This window comes from Sciurus carolinensis, chromosome 13 (assembly GCF_902686445.1).
Source record: "Sciurus carolinensis chromosome 13, mSciCar1.2, whole genome shotgun sequence".
NCBI classification, from domain to species: domain Eukaryota; kingdom Metazoa; phylum Chordata; class Mammalia; order Rodentia; family Sciuridae; genus Sciurus; species Sciurus carolinensis.
Window position 1 is genome coordinate 87,124,421 of NC_062225.1, and position 21,422 is coordinate 87,145,842.

The window sequence follows — 21,422 nt, forward strand, 5'->3', positions numbered from 1 at the left end:
GCGGCCCCGCCCCGCCCCCGCGGCCCCGCCTCCGCAGTTCGTCACCGCCCCGTCGGCCCCGCCCCCTGTCGTCCGTCAACGCCTCCGTGAAAAAAACCGAACCGGTGCCCTCTACCCGGCCGCTTCCCATTGGTCAAGCGAGTGAGCGAAGCCCTCTGGGGCCAATGAGCCGCGGCCACGCGCGGTGAGCCCTTCCGGCCCGCCCCCGCCGACCGTCCCGCCGCAGCCAGAGCGGCCGAGGGCGGGACGCGAGCGCGGGGGCGCGGCGGCAGAACTGAGGCGGTGGCGGCGCGGACGGACTGGCCGGCGCTCGGCATGGCTCGCCTGGGGCTCGGTAGGCGCGGGCCGGGTACTCGGGAGCGGCCTGCAGGGCTGCGCGCCCCCTCGGCGGGCCGCGTCCGGGAGCGCGCCTGGCGTGCGGAGACCGGCCCCGCCTCGCGCACGCGGCCTGGTTCCGGGGTGGCGGGCGCGGGGGTTTGGGGCGGGCGAGGGCGCCCGGCGCCGCGGGCCCGGGGTAGCGGGGCGGCGGAGCCCCGCCCGCGCCGGGCCCTCGGGCCGGGGACTCGCGGCGAACCCTGGGGCCTGGTCGCGGCCTCGGGTCCGGCCCGCGCGTGCGGAGTTCTGCTGCATGCAGTCGTACCACCTGTTCGGTGCGGCTCGGGGCCCTAACACCGAAGTGCTAGCCCGACGGCCGCCGTGGGTGCTGCCTGACCACGCAGGAGCACTCTGGATGGGCCGAACTTCCGAAAAGCGCGGCGGAGCCCAGGCTCCCCGGAATTATGCGAAGGTCCTTCTTAGCTACGAGAGTGGCGAAGTCGAGGGTCCCGTGGCTGACCTCGGTCACAGCCAGGCACTCTGACCGTGCCTAACGCAGCTCTGGATCCATGCGGGTGGCGGGGAGTCCCTCCCCGCCAGCCACCCATTTACTATCTGTGTGACCTGGAGCAAGTTACCCAACTATTCTGTGCCAGTGCTAATTCAAAAACTTACTGTATTAATTTTAGAGTAGAAGAGGGGAAAAGATTTTAGTTTCCCACGAGTGAATGCAGACTAGACTCTGAAAGTGATTCTGTCAGTTAATTCACTTTTTTAATAAACATAGTCAACTTTTTGGGGAGCCTTCTTGGTTTCTAGATGACTGCTTTGGGACCATATACAGTTACTAGCAGATGTGGGGCAAAGATGTTACTGATGTGAATTTATCCCTTCCTGGGTGCTGGGGAGGAAGGGGAGGCCATGACTGCAGAGCCATCTGCTCAGAGTCCCCACACTCAGATGTTTCAATTTTTGGTGGTGTTCCTTATCACTGAGTTGAATGGCATGTGGATTTTAGAAACAGAACATTACTGACCTCCTTTGTCATAAAGGAGCTCAGTGTTTTGTTTTGAGGGAGGACTGGAGGGAGCAGTTATTGGCTACTTTTATGCTGTCAGTTATTACATGTTCACCATAATATGTTTGATTTCCTTTTCACCCCACTAGGTTATGTTGCCTTTTAAGGAGTTTAGGTCTCAGCCTTTACCATTGGATAGCCACGTATACAGGGGAAATGCTTAAAATTTAAAGGCAAACAAAACTCCACCATTACTAAGGAAAAAAGTAACCCAAGTCCATGTTATGCTGAATGTCAGTAGTCTGACTGTGTGGGAAAAATCCCACATCCCTTTGGTGGCTCCAGCCTGCAGAGGAGAGTAGGTTGTTTATTGCTGTCCCTGATTGCCAAGAGAAGTGGAAGAACCTAATTCTTCTGCTGTGGTCTACCTAGTGATGCTCCACGGATCACACCACTACGTTCTCTGGTCCTTTGGTCGGAAATTTTGGGTTACATAACCCTGTTATATCTCATTCTAATTATGTGACTTTCAGCAAGTCATCCTTTCTGTGTCTCCATTTCCTAACCTACAAGATGGTACGTACCCCGTGGAGTTCATCACTGAGTTAGTATGTGTAAAATGTTGACAGCGGTGCTGGTCTACAGCAATGTAAGTGTTATTGCTAGTTTTGTCCTATAAAAAGGAAAAGAACCTCGGTTCTGGATGGTAGTTGGTCAGCTACTCAGAATGTTAGCCATTAAGGAAACAGACATATTTATTGGGGGTGGGGCGGTTTAACGATTTTTAGCATTGAGCTACTAATAGTGAAAACTTGAAAACAAGCCACCCAGTAGAAGATGGGCAGCATGGTTCCACCACTGTGGTTGCATTGGAGGTAAGAAGTAGTCCATAATTGTGGAGTAGTAGAATTCCATAGAGGATTATCCAGGGTCAGTCTTCATTTTACCCTTATTTAGAGTTAGGACTCTCTCTGCTTAGGTTCTTGATGTACTTGCTTTGTAAACACATGAAACTCTACTATACTTAACCTCTCCTGCAAGAAAGAAGGTGCTTTCTTTGGAACTAGGGATTAGTTTCTTTGGAACACACACACCACTTTTTATTTTTTATTTCGAGTCAGGGTCTCACTAAGTTGCTGAGGCTGTTCTGGAATTTGGGATCCTCCTGCCTCAGCCTCCAGTCACTGGGATTACAGGTGTACACCACTGTACCTTGCACGAAGATTATTAAGTAGCACTATCTGATAGAAATATAATGTAAATATTATGTGTAATCTAGTTTTAAGTTTTCTTGTAGCCACATACTTTTGAAAGGTGAAGAGAAACACATAAATTAGCTTCAATGCAGTCACGTACCACATAATGATGCTTCAGTTAGTGGTAGAGCACATTAAGAGTGGTAGTCCCGGGCTGGGGAGATAGCTCAGTTGGTAGAGTGCTTGCCTCATAAGCATAAGGCCCTGGGTTCAATTCCTAGTACCACCAAAAAAAATTGTAGTTTGTATAAGTATGTTCTACGGTATTTGCACAGTGATGACACATTTTAGCATGGTGGCACATACCTGTAATCCCAGCAACTCTGGAGACCCAGGCAGGGGGATTTTAAGTTTGAGGCCAGCCTGGGCAGTTTAGCAACTTATTTCCTATTAAATTGTCTCAAAATAAAATTTAGGAAGGGGCTGGGATGTAGCTCACAACAAATGTAGAGCACTTGCTGAAGGCGTGCAAGCCCCTGGCCTCAGCCCCCAGCACCAGAAAATAGAAATAAATGGTGCGTTTCTCAGAAAGTATCCGGTCATTAAGCAACACACACTTTCAGTTTACCCAGTATTTTTTCCCCTGCCAAATCTTTGAAATGTAGTATGTTATTTCTACATTTAGAAAACATCTCAGTTTGGAGTGGCCTTGTGTGGCTCATGGTACCATTTTGGACAGCTCAGTCTTTGAGGGAACCCCACTGGTTGGTCTGACTTCCAGCTACACTCACCCTTTCCCACCTCTTAAAATAGATGAGAGGGTCTTCCTGTGAAAGGCTCCTCCATCGCTGACTGGGCTCCCTGTCTCAAGCCTCTCCCACTCCACCTTTTCTTTCATGCTCAGATCACTCCAAGAAATCTTCCTGGCTGGGGTTGGGGTGGCAGCTCAGGGGTAGAGCGCTTGCCTCACATGTGTGAGGCCCTGGGTCCTATCCTCAGCACCACATATAAATAAATAAAATAAATGTGTCCATCTGCAACTAAAAATTAAAAAGAAACCTTCTGCCCCACATTTGCTTGCGCTGCCCTGCTCATTATAACAAAGCATCTAGAGAGTCATCTGTATTGTTCTTTCCAACTTGTTCCCGCCTACTCTCCCCAGTCCTCTGCAGACTGGCTGCTGCTTATTACTACTCCACCACGCCTGCCAGGTGCCCCTGACCTTGTCATTAAATCCAGTTGGCACTTTTCAGTCTTCCCTGCTTTATCACCAGTAGCATTCACTACTGTGGCCCACTCTGTATTTCTCTTAATTTACAGGCCATCACTGTTGACTCATAAAGTCTGCAGTTTTATTTTGTCAAGTTCTTACCACATTAGCTGTATCTATAATTCAAGCATAATATACTTAAATAATATAATTGTTTATTCATGCCCAGGTCTACTAAAGTATTTTATCTTGAGCACATAAAGACAGCATGGTTTAATGGGAAAACTTTGGGAATAGGAGTCACTTAACTGTGTTGCATGACCACAGGTGGACCTCTCCCCTCTTCCTCTCTGGTTATTTACAAAATGAGTATAATTCCTACTTTCTAGTGGTAATGCTGTGGGAAAATCAAGTGTTTTAATATATGTGAAAATTGAAAGTACTATATGGAGGATTTAGCCACATAACAATAACATTGGCATGTACTCCTTCCAGAAGAAATTAACCGTTGGGTTATTCTAAAAAGTTCTATTTGAAACTTCCCAAATCCTGTTATGAAGTCAGCATACGAAAGCATGGCTGAGATGGCATAGCCACCCTACTTCAAAAGACAGGCCATTCTCATTTAATTTGCTATGTCTATAGAGTAGAATAAAGAAATCATATGATGATCTTCACAGATGCTGAAAAGACAGAAATAGACATTTTTTAACAGCACAAATGTATCTATTTCAGCCCCAAAGTCAGCATATCATATAAATGGGAAACATTTCTGTTACGATCAAGAACAAGCCAAGGATATTCTGTACTTAAAATTGTCCTGGAGATAATTTGAAAACTAAAATTACATATATATTAAATGATGGTGAAACTTTGATAGTATTGCCAATTCAGAAAACGAAAGTTCTTAATATATGTTTGTTTAGAATTTGTTTTCCTATATAATTATTAAAAATTGCATTTGTTCCCAGAATAGCCAACAAAAATATACTTGATCCACATTGTTGCTATGCTATTAACAATAAAAAGAGTCAATATTATCCCTTGTGCATCTTGAGTACCTAAAACTGTGCTAAAATTTTTTCTAAGAAAGTACAAGCAAAAATATACCAGGAACAGTGATGCACATCTATAATGCCTGTGGCTCGGGAGGCTGAGGCAAAAGGATCACAGGTTCAAAGCCAGCCTTAACAACTTAGCAAGGCCCAGTCTCAAAATAAAAAATAAAAAGGGCTAGAGATGTGGTTCATCGGTTAAGCACCCCACAACTGTTGCCCTTGAAAGAAGCACAGTCAGTGGGAGAGACAATTATTTTTTGCTTCAAAAAATTTAAAAGGTAGGGTGCTAATACTGCAGGTGAAGAATTTGAGGAATAAATGCTGTGTAGATGGATGGTCCAAGGTCTCGCAGCTAGATGTAATTTCCTAATGTCATGTCCTTGCCCACACAGTGGTAGTAACAGTCATAGGATGGTTGTAAAGAGTAAAAAGGTTAATTTGTGGAGTGCACTAAAAACAGTGCTTCAAGTTTTTTTTCCACTGAAGTTCAAGAATTTTGAGTGGAGACTCTCTTTTCCCTTCTTGCTCAGCGCAACCCTTGGGGGTGAAGTCCAGAGACTCCAGCACAGCAGGGAGGGCAGCAGGCCAGTGGTGGGCCCAGGCCATCTTCTTTGTGAAGGGCCTTGGTTGGTTGGAGAGGACTCTGGTTGCCGGGAACTGTGCCTGCATTGGTGTGCTTTTGTCATTACTCTAGGTCTGGTGAGCTGTACCTTCTTTCTAGCTGTGAATGGTCTGTATTCCTCTAGCGACGATGTCATTGAATTAACTCCATCTAATTTCAACAGAGAAGTTATTCAGAGTAACAACTTGTGGCTCGTAGAATTCTATGCTCCATGGTAAGTCAATAAAATAGTGGTCGGTTATTTATGGTACTTCATACATTGGAGAAAGTACTGTATAAGTGTCTGATTTTATTCAGTCATCTAGTTTATGTAAATCCTGCTGGTGTAAAACAAGTAGAAGAGAGGGAAATGGGGAGCTGCAAATGTTGAGTCTATTAAAGGCCCTGGGGAGTGAATCAGGTAAAAAAAATTGTGGGAGGTGGGCGTTGAAGTAGCTAATTGTTACAAAAAAATAAGAAAGGAAAAAATTCTTTAAAATATCTGTCTTTATAATGAGGTTAGTAAGATGGGGGTGGAAGGGAAGCAATTTTATGAAGAAAGAATCTTGAGCAAAGGGAAGAATCAATGATGAACTCATTTTCTCTCTTGAAGAGGATTGTTTTCTGGAATATGTAATTAGAAAATCTGGTTTAATTTAAGAATTCTTTCTTGCCTTACACTCATTTCTGGAAAAACTCTGTGATGATAAAGATACAATTATCATTGAACTAATGGTGCATAAATTGTATATAGTCAGTACAGTATTGCACCGATTGTATTGTTAAGTGTTTAATGCCAAAAAGTAAAATAAAAGAGTAGAGACAGATGAATGGAAATTGCAAGTGTACATGGGACAATCACTGCTGTCAAGCAGCAGGCCACAAGATCCCCAAGGGGAGACACAAACCACTGCCACTGCAGTCTGTGAAGATGAACCCCCAGAGGAACCCTCTTAAATGTGAACAGTGCCTTGAAGCTTGAGAAGGGGCAGCAAATGAAATTACTATCAGATCTTCATAATCTGATGGGTGCATTTTTAAGATGTGCCAGGAAAAGTTTTTTCTGTATTACTTAAATTAACTTTTTTCCTTTGGTACACCATGAAACTGAGTTTGGGAAACTCAACACTGCTTCTCATGAAGTATTCTCTTATGGTTCAGTGTAGCAAATTGAGATAAAATTATGCTGCCACATTGTGAATTATGTTTGTCTTAATGCCTTATTTTGTTTATTTAGGTGCTGGGGATTGAACTCAGGGACACTTAAACCACCGAGCTACATCCCCAACCCTTTTTTTGTGTGTGTGTTTTATTTAGAGAAAGGGTCTCACTGAGTTGCTGAGGCTAGTTTTGAACTCTCGATCCTCCTGCCTCAGCCTCCGGAGCTGGTGTAATTATAGGCATGCACCATCTTGCCTGGCCTGCCTTTACTTTATTTTAAAGGCTCCTTTGTTTTTTGTTTGTTAAATCCAGATGCTAATTTCTACATGGCCAGCTCATTTGTATTTATAAATGTATAAATAGTAATCGTATAAGCTGTTATGTTGTTTAAAACCTCCATTCAATTTTTGCAAGTTCAGCTTTTATCATTTGTGTCATGGGTGGTTTACTTTGTTTCTGAGAACTACAATACAAGAGAACATTATTCTAAAACTATAGACAGCATAATTGAGAAGGCAGATCTGGGGTTGGGGGTGTAGCCCAGTGGTAGAATGCTTGTCTAGCACCACAAAAAATTAATAAAGTTGCATCCAAGAAGAGAGGATCTGGATCTGGTGGATTATTATTATCATTACACTGACAGAGTTTTACTGCATACTATTCTGAATACAAAAATGTCTAATCAGAGCAGTCGCCTTTAACCTTTTTGCACTTGGACTTCTTTGACAGACTGGTAAAGGCTTTGGATTCCTTCATAAAATAAAGGCTTTACATGTGGTAAAGCATACGGGATTGCAAAGGAAAACTAAAATGTTGAAACATGGTTCTTGAAATAGTGAAATAAATCTTGATATGGTAACGTAATATAGAGAGAGAATCCCTTACCCCAAATGCTTGAAACCAGAAGTGTTTGGCATTTTGGAGTTTTTAGATTGTAGAACATGTTTAGATTTTACTGGTTGAGCATCCCTGATCCATAAATCTAAAACTTAGGCGCTTGTGTCAGAGATCAAAGTTTTAGTTTTTGGAATTTCGAGTTTGGGAATTAGGGATGCTCAACCTGTACTTCTTTGTTAGAACAGTAACTCTGAAGAGGCAATAGCAAGCCTAACGACTACCCTAGTTCTGAAATGGTGGTGTGCATAAATGATTTAAACATCTGCAGCAAATAATGTGATGATATGAAAATAGCTGTGGTTTTTATTAGTGACAAAGTCATAAGTACTCTTTGGCTGTGGAATGTTATTTACATTCACAACTGAAGGAAATCCAGTTTCATTTACAGGTTAATGAAAATTGAGATTTATTTGTATAGTGTTTTGATTTGTCTGCATATTGCATAATATTCAAATTGAAAAGACTACATGCTCTGACAGTCTCTGGTTTGAGTCCTCTTTTCTTAGATAAATTGAAGTCTAAGCCCTATAAAAAATTTGACTCCTAGATTCTGAGCATCTCATCTGAGCAACAAAATATGCCATATGTAAATAGGTAAAAGCAGCATTTCAGGACATTTTCCTGAAAGATCCTGACTTCACATATTGGGGCTGAGGTTAGGCCTCTATAAAGTGATATTATGTAGTGATTAAGAATGTGATATCTAACTAGATATAATGGCATATGCCTATAATTCTAGCTACTTGGGAAGCTGAGGCAGAAGGATCACAAGTTCAAGACCAGCCTTAGCAACTTAGTGAGGCCTTGTTACAAAATAAAAAGTTAAAACAACTGAGAACACAACTCAGTGACACAGTGTGCTCCTGGGTTCAATCTTCAGTACCACAAAAATAAGTAAATAAAATGAGAAGGCTGGATTAGATCAGGGAGGGTCAAACTTTAAGAGGGGTAAGGTCAGTAGCTTACTGAAATGCAGGTTCCTTCTCTGAAAACTGACTTTGTGAGGCCCAGGAATCTGCATGTTGCCTCAACTTTATAGCTCCATGCGTAAGGGCCCATTGAGCTGGTAAGTTCTAATGGCCTGTTCTCGTATAGAGTTAAGATAGTAAGAGTTTGTTTGAATTCTTGGTTTATTGAGTCTTTTTTATTTAGATGATATGAAAAGTGATTGCCATACATATCATAAGTAATGAAATGCCCTTTGTTGAATTATAAGACATTTTATTACTTGTGACAATCACTGATCCTGTTTTATTGCTAGTCCTCCGGGGAAGCTCCCACCCTGTGTGCATCATACTCAGTAAGACCACTGATGGATGTTTTATGAATTACAGATCAAAGACTAACCGTCACCTTATTTGTGTTTTCTTCACTCAAAAGGTGTGGTCATTGCCAGAGGTTAACACCAGAATGGAAGAAAGCAGCAACTGCATTAAAAGTAAGTTTCAAGCCAGGCATGGTGGCACATGCTTGTCATCCCAGCAACTCAGGAGACTGAGAGGAGGATCGCAAGTTGGAGGCCAGTCTCACCAACTTAGTAAGGACTAAAGCAACTTAGTGAGATACTGTCCCAAAATAAATAAAAAAGGACTTGGGATGTAGCTCAGTGACTGGGAACCCCCGGGTTCAATTCCCAGTACCAAAAAATAAATAAGTTTCTGAGGTGCCCACACTCACCTGTGTGTGTCTGAGTGTACAGATGGGTTTAATGCACAATAGGAAGCTGATTTTCACATCATGTAGGGGAGAAGAGGAAAATACACATTTTAGTTTTTATGTCTGTGTTCATTGTTTCCCAGCTAATGGGCATGATTACTATTGGCCAGACTAGTTCAGAGGGCTGCAGAGTTACCTCTCTAGTCTGGGCTTGGATTCACCCATCCCGCCATTTAAGATTCTCTTCTGGTATTCAGTCCTAAAACCCTAGTAACTGAATTTGTCAACTACACCCAACCCTTACCCTTGTGTACATGAATCAGATGATGCTCTAGTTGAAAGAAAAACAGATTCTTTTCTATTGCCACAGGATGTTGTAAAAGTTGGTGCAGTCGACGCAGATAAACATCAGTCCCTAGGAGGTCAGTATGGTGTTCAGGGATTTCCTACTATCAAGATTTTTGGATCCAACAAAAACAGACCAGAAGATTATCAGGGTAAGAACTTTTCCTCACTACTCCATTCCCCTGTAAGTGAGAACCTGGGATTTTATAACTTGTCAGCCCTGCTACAAGTTTCTCAACCTCTTTGTTCCCGAGTTTCCTTATCTATAAAAGGTATAAAGAGATTCCTACCCCCTGAGGCAATTCTGAACATTAAACTGTCATGCAGGTAAGTTTTTAAATTATCATGTTTTGTAGTCGGTTGTGGAGTTTTGTTTTTGTTTTTATTTTTGCTGCTGTGACTCAAAGACCTGAAAAGAACAGTTTTAGAGGAGGAAAAGTTTATTTGAGGACTCATGGTTTCAAAGTTCTCAGCCCATGGACAGAAAACTCCATTCCTCAGGGCTTGAGATGAGGCAGAACGTTATGGTGGAAGAGTGTGGCAGAGGGAGGCAGCTCACATGATGATCAGAAAGGAGAGAAGCTCCACTCACCAGATACAAGAAATATACCCCAGAGGCACACCCCCAGTGACATACTGCCTCCAGCCACACCCTGTCCACCTTCAGTTACCACTCAGTTAATCCAATCAGGAGATTAATTCACCGATTGGGTTAAGGTTCTCATAACCCAGATGTTTCTCCTCTGAACCTTCTTGCATTGTCTCACAAATGAGCTTTGGTGGGGACCTCTCACATCCAAACCTTAACAGTGTACGCTAGCTTAGGCCCATACCACCTTAGCAGTGATAGAGCATCAGTGTGCTGTGCTGCCTTCCTGTCTTTCATTCAGTTACCTAATAGTAAAGATCTACAAATGTTTTTTACCCTTTACTGCTGTAGGAGTAGGATCTAGCAAATCAGAGTGAGAAAGACCCTGTAACCTGAAAGTCGGTTTAAACTATCTTTTGACATTACTGTGGGGTGTTTTGACCATGAATTTGTACGCTTTGTAAACATAGCATTTGAATATTAAAGCTGTTTTTGGTCTCATAAACTAAAAAGATAACCATAAATAGATAACCAAATTCTCTGTTTTGTAGATGAGTAAATTGTGACCTCTGCTGAGGTACTGATTTAACTAGAGAGACAATTCTGGTGCCAGGCTCCCAAGACTCCGTGCTATCTTAGTCACACTGTTCTTCTGTAGAATAACCCTGATACTTGAGACATCACAAACAGGCTAGGGGTGTAACTTAGTGGAAGAGTGTGGTCTCAGCGTGTGCATGGCCCTGGGATAGATCTCCAGCACCATTAAAAGAAAGAAAGAAAGAAGATCACAAGCATCATTTAAGATAATCAGAATTGTTAGGTTGGACCAAGGTCCGTGGTTTTAATGAAAGTATTGGTCATAATGTATTTCAAGCTTAAATTATGGCTGATTTGATTGTAAAATCTTTTCAAAGATTTGATCACATGGGACATAAAGTGGCTGAGCTTGTCTGCCACCATAGTTTTACTCTGTATGAGCAGAATGTGCCTGTGGAGCTGAGTAGGAGAGCCAGCATCACAATAAAACACAGAGTCAGTGTGATCCCTGCTGTCCACCTAGCAGAGCAGGGGAGGCCAGGCGTGCAGGATCTGTAGAGAGCTAGCTCAGAAAGCAGCCCTGCCTGGTGTGACTGCTGGCCTTGACGAATTTGGACCTGAAGCTAAACAGGACTTACTCCTTTGAGCTTGCTCCTCATCTATAAAATGAAAACCCTATTTTAAGCTATGAGAAGTTTGATTGAAGTCGTACATGCAAACCATAGGAGACAAATAGTTGGTGGATATCAATGTAGTTGGTACATCTCAAGCTGAAGATCAGAATCTTTGAGATAAGGCCTTAGACACATCATTTCTTCTAAATGCCTTAGCTCTAAAACTCAATGAAATGATCAGTTTCATATTTCTGAGTAAGCATCTGCTTTGGAATAATAATTTGTTATAGTTTGACTATTTTGAAAAAAATCAAATGTTTAGAGCATTCTGCTTGCTGCTATTTTTGTAAATAAGATTTTTCAGAACACCATCATCCATGGCTGCTTTCCCAGCAGAACTGAGTGGTTACATGGACAGTATAGCCCACAAAGCTAAAGATGCTCATATCTGGCCCATTACAGAATCTATTATGGGGAAAACCTCCCTTTCCTTAGTGCAGTTGTGGATTTGGCACATTCCAAATAGATTGGGGAAAGGGCCCTGGTTCAGATGGTGGAGACATCTTAAGTAGATGAGGGTGGAAGGCTGTTTGTGGTGAGTCTTGCCTTTCTGTTGTGAAGGTGTGAGGGACACACTGGGTCAAAGCCGTGGACCCACTGTACGCCTATGCATCTTGAGTGTCGCTGCAGCCTGTCCCTTTCCTCCCTTTACTGATGTTTCAAGACACCTAGGGGTTGCCTGCAACCACGGAGCGTACTGAACCCCGTGTAGACTGGGTTTTCCTATGCATTTGTGCCTTAACTTATAAATTAGGCACCCTGAGAGATTAACAATGATAACCAATAATAGAATAAAGCAGTTACAATATACAGTAGTAAAAGGTATGTAAATGAGGTCTCCCCGCTTGAAAGAGTCAAGGCAAATACTTTCCTACTATTTGACCACAATTAACTGAAGCCATTGCAAGTGAAAATGTGGATAAGGGGCTGCTGTACTTACTAAGTGCAACTCAACAGCTGACTTTTATGCAAGATGGGGGGAAAAGGCCTGGATTACTTTCCAGCTACTTAACTTCAAAGGCACCTTGTGTCCTACCTTTTCTACACTTCTCTGCCTTCTATCTCATAGAATAGTTTCTTCTGTATTTTGAAATGTTCCCGCTTTCCTAACTAGATTACATTTCTTACTTATCTGTGTACACATTAGATATTCAGTAGACATTTGTGAACTGTTCTCATTTGTAGATGGCATTTACTGGTGATCAGCAGTTCTTGTATACACCAATAGCCTAAAGTGGAGGGTGAGAAATTGGCTTTCCAGGTCTAAAGTCCAGTGTAGAGCGTATTCTGAGAGAAAGGCCTGACATAAATACATGTGTTATGAGAGCCTTTTGCCATCAGGTGGAAGTCTTGAGATAGTGATGGAGAGACACTTCCCAGAGGCTGGGCTGAGCATTGTCTGACTGTCCTTTGCTGTCCTGCAGGTGGCAGAACTGGTGAAGCCATCGTGGATGCTGCCCTCAGTGCTCTGCGCCAGTTTGTGAAGGATCGCCTCGGGGGAAAGAGTGGTGGATATAGTTCTGGAAAACAAGTAAGACTGCATAATGTCAATTTTTAATATGTGTCATGACTTTGTAGCCTAAGTGTGGACTTCTTGTATGTAGAAGGTAGATTTTTCTTCCCTAATGTTTTAAATTGGCGAACTTTCCATTAAAAAACAATAGGGATTCGGGTCAGCTGATCCTGGAGGGAGCCATCCCCCAGCCTGCTCATTTGGACTCCTCAAAATCAGTCTTGCCATAAGTCCAGTCACCAAGAATAAGGCCCCATGATGGTATCATAGGCCCAGACATGAAATGGGAGAATCTGGGCTACAGAGGAAGAACAAGCTCCAACCAAGGGAGCCACCTGAGATCTCACAGCCTTCACTATTCAGAGGTCAAAGGGATGGGCCAGCTCCTCTCCAGATTGCCTGAGGCAAACACTGATGAAGTCTGTATGAGTTTTTGGCCTGCATCTGTGGCGTTCAGCCTGAAATCCATGGAAAATCCTACGTGAATTATTAGAAAGAGGAGGAAGAATCAAGATATTCCTATTCCAGTGGCTGTTGTTTTAGATGCCCTTGTATGAAATATGAAGTTTTCCATTTAGAAGACTGATAAAACTAGCTTCTCTATACAGATTTAGAGCTACCCAGAGATTCTAAGATCAAGCCTTTTATTTCAGACTTAGGTATTTGATAAACACAGTAGCATGGCAACAAAAAACAATGTAGCATTGCTGGCTGCTTCTTAGGTTCAGTGTCAGAGAAAATTCTTGGAACAAAACAGGAGGTCTGGCAGTGTGGCTCAGTATTGCACCTGCCTAGTCTGTGTGAAGTCATGGGATCACCAAGAAAAAAGAAAGAGAAAGGATTAATTTTTTTTTTAGCTTTCTTGAATAATAGTGACTTTATATATGAAAATGTAGTGAACTATAGTCATGTAGGATGTCCTGGGCCAAAGTAGCAACTGTGTTTGAGTCTGAACTAGAACAGGTGCTTCTTTGAGCCATCACTAGGTTGGTCTTTATAAAAATATAGCAGGTGAAAGAGTTGGGTACAGATTACATGTTATACTGAACATATTCATAATTATTTGAAAATGAAGACTTTACCAAGGAAAAAGAATAATAAGGAATGACCCCAATTCAAGTAACAATTTTATTCACTATAAAGAATAAAACTTCGTTATGATGTAAAGCTAATATGGGTGTATATTTATATATTTGGAATAGGAGAGGTGTTCTTTTTGGCCATGTTGTAATTAAAGGATGTCATAAATTGCAGGGCAGAAGTGATAGTTCAAGTAAGAAGGATGTGATCGAGCTGACAGACGACAGCTTTGATAAGAACGTCCTCGACAGTGAAGATGTGTGGATGGTTGAGTTCTATGCCCCTTGGTGTGGACACTGCAAGAAGTAAGTGCTTCCCCAAGGCCGTCTGTCCGTCACCTTGCTTCCAGTGCATTCTTCCTGCTTTCTTTGAAGGAGGTGAACTAGAAGAGCAGATAATCTCTGAGCTTTCCAGAAAACTTGGACTCTAAATACTCATTTAGTGTTGACATCAGTGCCCAGAGTTTCTGTCACATTTGTATAGATCAGCAGGGTCTGGCTGGTGTTGAGGGGGCGGTGAAGACTGGGAAGCAGTTGTGAAGGTAGCATCATTTCTTTTGTGAAGCTGCACAAGATATGTTCCTGGTGTGACATGAAACAGGGACTGGACAGAAAGGCACTGATCAGTCAGAGCCCCTGTGCTGTGAGGTAAAAGCTCTTCTAAGATGCACATTTTTCCATAGCCTGGAGCCTGAGTGGGCTGCTGCAGCTACAGAAGTAAAAGAGCAGACCAAAGGGAAAGTGAAGCTGGCAGCCGTGGACGCCACTGTGAACCAGGCTCTGGCCAGCCGATACGGGGTAAGTACATCTTTAAGGCTCGGGTTTTGGGAAATACACAAGATTTTCAAGTGTTACTTGATTCATTACTTCAGACCTCCCCACGAGGTGGGAGCAGAGACGTTGAACCATTTAAGAGATGAAGTCCCTTTGTTATTCTGACTCTGGAGTCTGGAGCTTAGGGTGTGGGGGTTCTTCGTATCACTTGAACTGAAGGCTGATGGGAGGCTTCAGCTGCCTCTGCTTTCTCAAGTTGTTTACATGGCTTTTGGAAGTTGGTCAGTCTGTTCTGCAGCATGTAGACTGTCTTAATTAAATATCAAGGCTTGAATAAGATTTGACTGAACCTTGCAGTCAGATTATTAAAACTCCATAATTGACAGAATTCTGAGAGTCATCTGTCTGACATTGATGCAGCTGCAGAGTATTTTTTCTATAGTATATGATGTTTTAGAAACCATTAAGATTGCTTGGGTGTTTTTGTTTTTGTTTTAATTAAATTTTAACTTGATTTTTTAAATAGATTAGGGGATTTCCTACAATCAAGATATTTCAGAAAGACGAGTCTCCTGTGGATTATGATGGTGGGCGGACAAGATCTGACATAGTGTCCCGGGCCCTTGATTTGTTTTCTGATAATGCCCCACCTCCTGAGCTGCTTGAGGTAAACTACTTCAGCCATTGGTAGTAAGGAAAGCTTTGCTGGTCTTATAATAAGAAATGTTAAAGCAGAAATGACAGGGTTGTTGTGTTTGGTTTTTAGTCTTTTCAATGTAAGCTTTTTATTTCCTTTTTAAAATACTCTAGTTTTGAACTTACAAATAGAAAAAAATGTCTGATAAATTTTGCTTCTTTTTATAACTGATCAGGATTAAAATAATTACACTGTGAGCAAAATCACGTAACCTTCTTAAAAATAGAGTGAATTTATTCACTTTGATTAAAATGATAGCCAACATTTATTGAGTACCTAATCACAGAAGGGACACTGCTCTAGTGTTTTTATGTAGGTTTTTCTCCTTTGATTTTCACATGAATGCTGAGAAGTAGATACTGTTTTTATCTCCATTTTGCATAGGAGACTGAGGCCCAGAGCCTCAAGCTTGTGAAAACAGTCCAGGTGGGTATGAGCTATATAAATGAGTAAGTGGGCATTGTATTTTCAGAGATGCTTGCATTGTAGTAGGTGCTCCTGAACAAATAACAAAAACCTCATAGACAGGGTTGTTGGTGTTTCTGTACAAGGAAGCATTACTTGAGAGGAGCCTCTTCTGCAGTGGGAGTGCGGACGCTGAGCCTTTATTTTTGAGCTTACCTGGTGTTGTGTTGTGCAGCCTTGCAACTGCCCCTTGTCTTTTGGGTCCCACAGATAATCAGTGAGGATGTCGCCAAGAGGACGTGTGAGGAGCACCAGCTCTGCGTTGTGGCTGTGCTGCCCCACATCCTTGACACAGGTAAGCCAAGAGAAGCTGCCTCCCATTGGTTGCCCTATGCCAGGGGCCTGAAAACACTTTGTAAATGGATCAATATTATTTTTACTTTTAACATTATTTTGTCCATTAAAACTAGGAGCTGCAGGCAGAAATTCTTATTTAGAAGTTCTTCTTAAGTTGGCAGACAAATATAAGAAGAAAATGTGGGGGTGAGTTGTGCAGTTTACCACTGTGTGTGGGGGTAGGTGGGAGGGTGGGACTTCCTGAAGGCGGTGCCCTCTGTTCTCTAGGATGTGCTCCTCTCTTTCCCATTGTGTGTTCTATTTAGGATAGAGAAATGATTGCCATGCCATCTAAGAGGGGGAGAGGCAGCTCTTGACCCACAGCACACATTTTATTTTTCTCATAGTTATCATATTTTAACTCCAGTGGCAATGAGTTCCAGGTTATTAGCAAGCAAAAATTAGTAATATAACTGAACTGTAGTACTGCCTTCAAAGGCTAAATAACGAATACAGGGCTAGGGATAGAGCTCAGTGGGAGCACTTGCCAAGGAAGGAAGAAGGGAGGGAGGGAGGGAGAAAGTTCCTTACCCACCTTTTGTGGGGTTTGTTGGGTTTGGTTTGGTTTGGTTTTTGGTTCTGGGGTTTGAACCCAGGGATGCTTTACCACTGAAGTACTACACCAGACCTTTTTATTTTTAAGACATGGTCTTATCAAGTTGCCCAGGCTGGCCTTGAACTTGGCAGTCCTGCTTCAGCCTCACAAGTTGTTAGGGTTTGGGGCATGTACCACCATGTCCAACTTCCTTACCCATTTCTGAGTGAGGGCAAATTTAAAACAACGTATGTCTATATTTTCTTCTTGCCCCTCATCTTTAGTGTTCATTGTTTTCCCCCCGGTTCCCAGTGCTCTCTGCTGCCCCTCTCACAATGACTTTGCTCTCCTCCATTAGTTCAATAAATATGTACCTACAAACGCAAGAGGGTGCATTAAATACAAATAATATTGGTGGGATTTCAGGTAAAAATGAGAAGTTCATATAGTTCAGTGGACACTATGGGGATTGGGACAAAAACGGTCTTAAAATAAAGAAGTTAATTCTGAGGACTTTATTAAGATTTACTAGCTAGATTTCTAACTAATTTAAAAGACATCTTTGCCCTAAAAATCAGTCTGCTTTTCTAGGTGGCTATGGACAGAAGCTGGAGCCCAATATGAACTTGAGAATGCACTGGGTATTGGAGGGTTTGGATACCCTGCCATGGCAGCCATTAATGCACGCAAGATGAAATTCGCTCTTCTTAAAGGGTCTTTCAGTGAACAAGGCATTAATGAGTTTCTCAGGTAATTTCTTGTTTACTAGTTGTTTATTGTTTTTGATCTGTTTGGTTCTGTTGTGGTTTTTCATTTTAGCTAAATATATATAAACCAACAATAAGTGGAATTATTTTTCATTTAAACTTAGAATTCTCTGTTTATAAAGTAGGGCTTTTTAAATCAGTTTCCTATGCTTTATTCTTTTTTCCATGGAAATAGTCTACATAGTGCATGATGAGACTGTCCCCTCAGGCCACCTTGTTACCCTTCTGCGCACCTGGCCTTGGGCTCATTCCAGTTCTCATACAAGCTACAGGCAGCCTTGCCTCACCCATTCCCACCCTAGTGTGCTTTGTACTGCTGACCTCAGGTAATGTGGTTTCCATTTCTGGGCACTTGGCTTTGGAATGTAGTTACTTGAAAATGGGTGTGCTTCCTTAAGTTACTCCTTTACCTCGCAAACAACATGCATTCTCAAATTCACAGCCATTTATAGACCAGACTCTCCTCTGCTATTCAACTCATCCTAAAACTGACTTGATCATCCTTTAGGCAAATATGAAGCCTTGACCCAAAGAGATTTTGTTTACCAAGTCTTGCTTCTTTCCTTGTTCATTTCTTAGCCACTACATAAAAGATGCTCAGCATTCAAAAGGTGGTTCAGAGGGTTCTGAACAGTGAATAGTCAGTGTGTGTGAGAGTCTGTACCACTTCTGCCACCGTATTTCCTACTCTTGACACAGAAGTCTGGGGACCCCATTGTGTGACAACTGTGGGTGCCAGAGTTCATGTCTGGGGGTTGCATCTCGGCCCTGCTTGAATGTTGCCTGGGACAAGCTGGGGCCAGCTGAGATGTCAGCTTCAGCCTGGGCTTGGGGACAGGCCCTGGTTATTCCTTGCCAGGACTGTGACTTAGGCACATGGCATAGCTTTTGTACACACACACCCCCAACTCCTTACTTATTTTGATGGGATACTAGTACTACCTCCTATAGGACTCCTATGTAGACTTTGGTGACTGTGTAGTCACCAGAGAAAGTGCCAGGAACACAGCACGCATCTACACGTACCTATTGTTTTTAAGACCATATACAGTATGAGACCCATCATGATTTGAATAATGGAGAGGAAGGTATTACATTAAAGGGTTTGTTGTAAACCTGCTCCTTTAGAAATTATTTAAACAAAGGGAGAGGTAGATGTATGTAAGAAGCAATAAACATGACATCAAAGTAGACATTTTAGGGCAGCTTTTTAGTTTGCGTTTGCCCAAAACAGTGTAACAAATGGAACTCAATATAAGGTTTTTCTCTTTTTTCCTTAATTTTTTAAAGTTATTATGGAAAAATTCAATTATTATAAAAAAGAGAAACTAAAGGACTTTTTTCTACTTGTTTTCAACTTCAGCAGCTAGCAACTAAAGTCAGCCTTATTTTATCATCTGCTTCCTCTGCCAGTATTTGAAAGCAAGTTCCCTCCATGTCAGCCATAAAATATATTTCATCATGTACCACTAAAGGTCAACTTTTCAAGACTAGTCACAGTACTATTATTATACCTTAAAAAACTAAATGATTTGAACTGTCAATCATCTTGATTTTATGGTTTATTTCATTTCCAAATGAGACTATACATTCTTGTCAGTTAATGGGGTGTTTTCATATAAAGTTTGGAGACGGCTTAAGTTTGTGATTGTCACAATTCTATTTGTTCAATCGTAAAGTTAGCATTTTTAGAATTTGAATGCAGCTAAATCTCATAGAATTTGCTTTTCTAGTATTTTTCTAATTGGACTTGTTTATTCTGGCCCATTGCTGTCACTTCATCTACAGTTAATTTCATTGCTGTTACCTTGAGTTTCTGTGGATTGTTGGGTGATCTCTACGTAACTGCACTGATAGTATTTTTAGCTCTGGTTTTCCAATAGCCAGATTACAAGAAGCCTGTGGTATTTTTCAAGTGCAAATGTTCATGCCTCACTGCTAAGCAGATATGTACACCAGTTCTCTGCCAGCCCCAGTCCTGGGTTTGCTAAAACCACTCACTTCACTAGTGAGTGACATGCTCTGTACAAGTTCACAGTTTTAGAAAACATCATTCTCAGGTAGCCCGTGTTCTAAATCAACCTGGGTAGTTTTATGTACTTCTATTATGGCTCAGCAAGTTCTAGGACTTTAAGAACTACATAGTGCCTCAGCAGATGTAGAGGCCTCAGGAGCATCCTTTCTGGCTCTGTGGTCCTTGACTGGAAAATAATGCTGTTCTCCGGCTACCTTTCAGGAACATACTGTAGCAAAAAATGCCTCCTGGCAGACCCAGAGGGTGTATCATTCCTTTCTTTCATCTTTTTTGATGGTTGATTCATCAGTAGTCCATCATAAATGTATGTGTTCTGCTCTTTTTCCCAAGGGAGCTGTCTTTTGGGCGTGGCTCCACAGCACCAGTGGGAGGTGGTACCTTTCCTGTTATCACTGCAAGAGAGCCCTGGGATGGCAGGGACGGTGAGGTAAGTGCTGGCTGAGGCCAAGCCACACAGTTGAAAAAGTCCTGTTTTCTCTCCGGAGGCCTGTGTGTTCTGTGGCTGGAAATCAAGTCCTCCATCTGCCAGACCCAGGCTGGGTGCTCCTGAATGTTCTGAGTCCTGCACCTCTTCAGAGGCTCTTTCCCTGAAGACCCTTTTCCCTCTCACATGAAAAAGTGCTACACAGCACTTTTGGGCTGTCACCAGTGACCATTTTTTTAGGATACCTGGTTATACAGTTAGCTCAGAGTTTTTTATGTTTCATTAATCTCCCTTAAATTCCCATTGAGACACAAAAGCAGCAGTTCACCAAATAACAGACAATTCAGATCTTTGTAAATCCGAGTGTGTTTGACAAACATCCAACTTAAAGTTCAGTGGTGAGGCCACTTTTCCTGATTGTTCCCCATAAGGTGAACCTGTAACCAACCTGGAATTCATATACTTTGTGTCAGAGAAATGTAAAACAATAGCTTTAAATTCAAATTTCTGTATAATTCTGTCCCTCTTCTCAAAAGACAAGCATTATCACCCTCACCTGGCTTTCAGTTTTGAAGAGAAGAGGGGGTGCTGTTAAAATCGCGCCTCAGCCAGTTCTCAGCGATTCCATCTGTATTGAAATAGGCACAGAGGACAAGGAAGAGCCGGTCCAGGGGATGGGCTGGCATTCTGGAGACGTGTAGAACTGAATTTGTTCCTGTCTTACAGAGAGGGTGGACCTTTCCTGGGCCCGCCGTCTGTAGCTCTGACCGTGGCTTTCTGTCCCCCAGCTTCCTGTGGAGGATGACATCGACCTCAGCGACGTGGAGCTGGACGACCTGGAGAAGGATGAATTGTGAGAGCCACAGCCCAGGCTTCGGGTCAGTTTCTTTTCTTGGGAGTGAATGGATTTTTCCAGCAGTGAAGGAACATTCTTTACAATCAGACTGATATACCAGTGGCCTTTTTAACCAAGAAGTAGCACTTGATTGGTCATTTGAAAACACTGCGACAGTGAGCTTTGGAATCTCAAGAAAACATTGAAAAATTCTATGAATTGTTGTAGCCAGTGAATTGGATTGTATTCTCACGTAATATTTTGAAGAAAACTGGGCTGTAGAAACATTTTCCCTCCCTCTGACTGCTGCTTGAATGTTCTTGGAGGCTGTTTCTTATATATAGGTTTTTTTTAAATGTGATTTCTTCATTTGAATATCAATGGCTTTTTCCATTAAAGAATAAAATGATATTTTGGACAATGCCGATAAATGTATGATATTAGTGTCCACATCATACAGAGTCTGATGTTCAGCAGTAAATTAATGTTATGAACTAATGACCCTGGCTCTTCCTCCCTGTGAACCGTTTTTAAAATGGAAAACAAGACGCTGACTCAGATGCTGCCATCGGGATGCGCACAGTGCAGGGTCCACACAGGGAAGTTGGCTGTCAAATGAGTTCTGCCTCTCCTACCCCCAAATTTGCCTTTGGGCTGTCAGCAGTGACCATTTATTAGGATACCTGGTTATATAGTTAGCCCAAG

General features: G+C 42.3%; 1 protein-coding gene across 1 annotated transcript; it reads left to right on the forward strand.

Moving 5' to 3' along the window:
* The first annotated feature begins 201 nt into the window (after positions 1–201).
* Pdia6 (protein disulfide isomerase family A member 6) lies at positions 202–21,142 on the forward strand. The gene is made up of 13 exons (XM_047523560.1): positions 202–334; positions 5,492–5,633; positions 8,837–8,894; positions 9,483–9,609; positions 12,682–12,788; positions 14,025–14,155; positions 14,533–14,647; positions 15,150–15,290; positions 15,996–16,080; positions 16,196–16,268; positions 17,248–17,406; positions 19,789–19,885; positions 20,671–21,142. Exons 1-13 carry the CDS (start codon positions 316–318, stop codon positions 20,737–20,739), a joined length of 1,323 nt encoding a protein of 440 aa, XP_047379516.1. The 5' UTR covers positions 202–315; the 3' UTR covers positions 20,740–21,142.
* The last annotated feature ends 280 nt before the right edge of the window (positions 21,143–21,422 follow it).

Excerpts from the sequence above, each read along its gene's own strand:
- Pdia6 (XM_047523560.1), top strand. Across the intron at positions 15,291-15,995 it reads CACCTCCTGAGCTGCTTGAG|ATAATCAGTGAGGATGTCGC; the intron begins GTAAACTACTTC and ends TGGGTCCCACAG. Across the intron at positions 16,081-16,195 it reads GCCCCACATCCTTGACACAG|GAGCTGCAGGCAGAAATTCT; the intron begins GTAAGCCAAGAG and ends CATTAAAACTAG.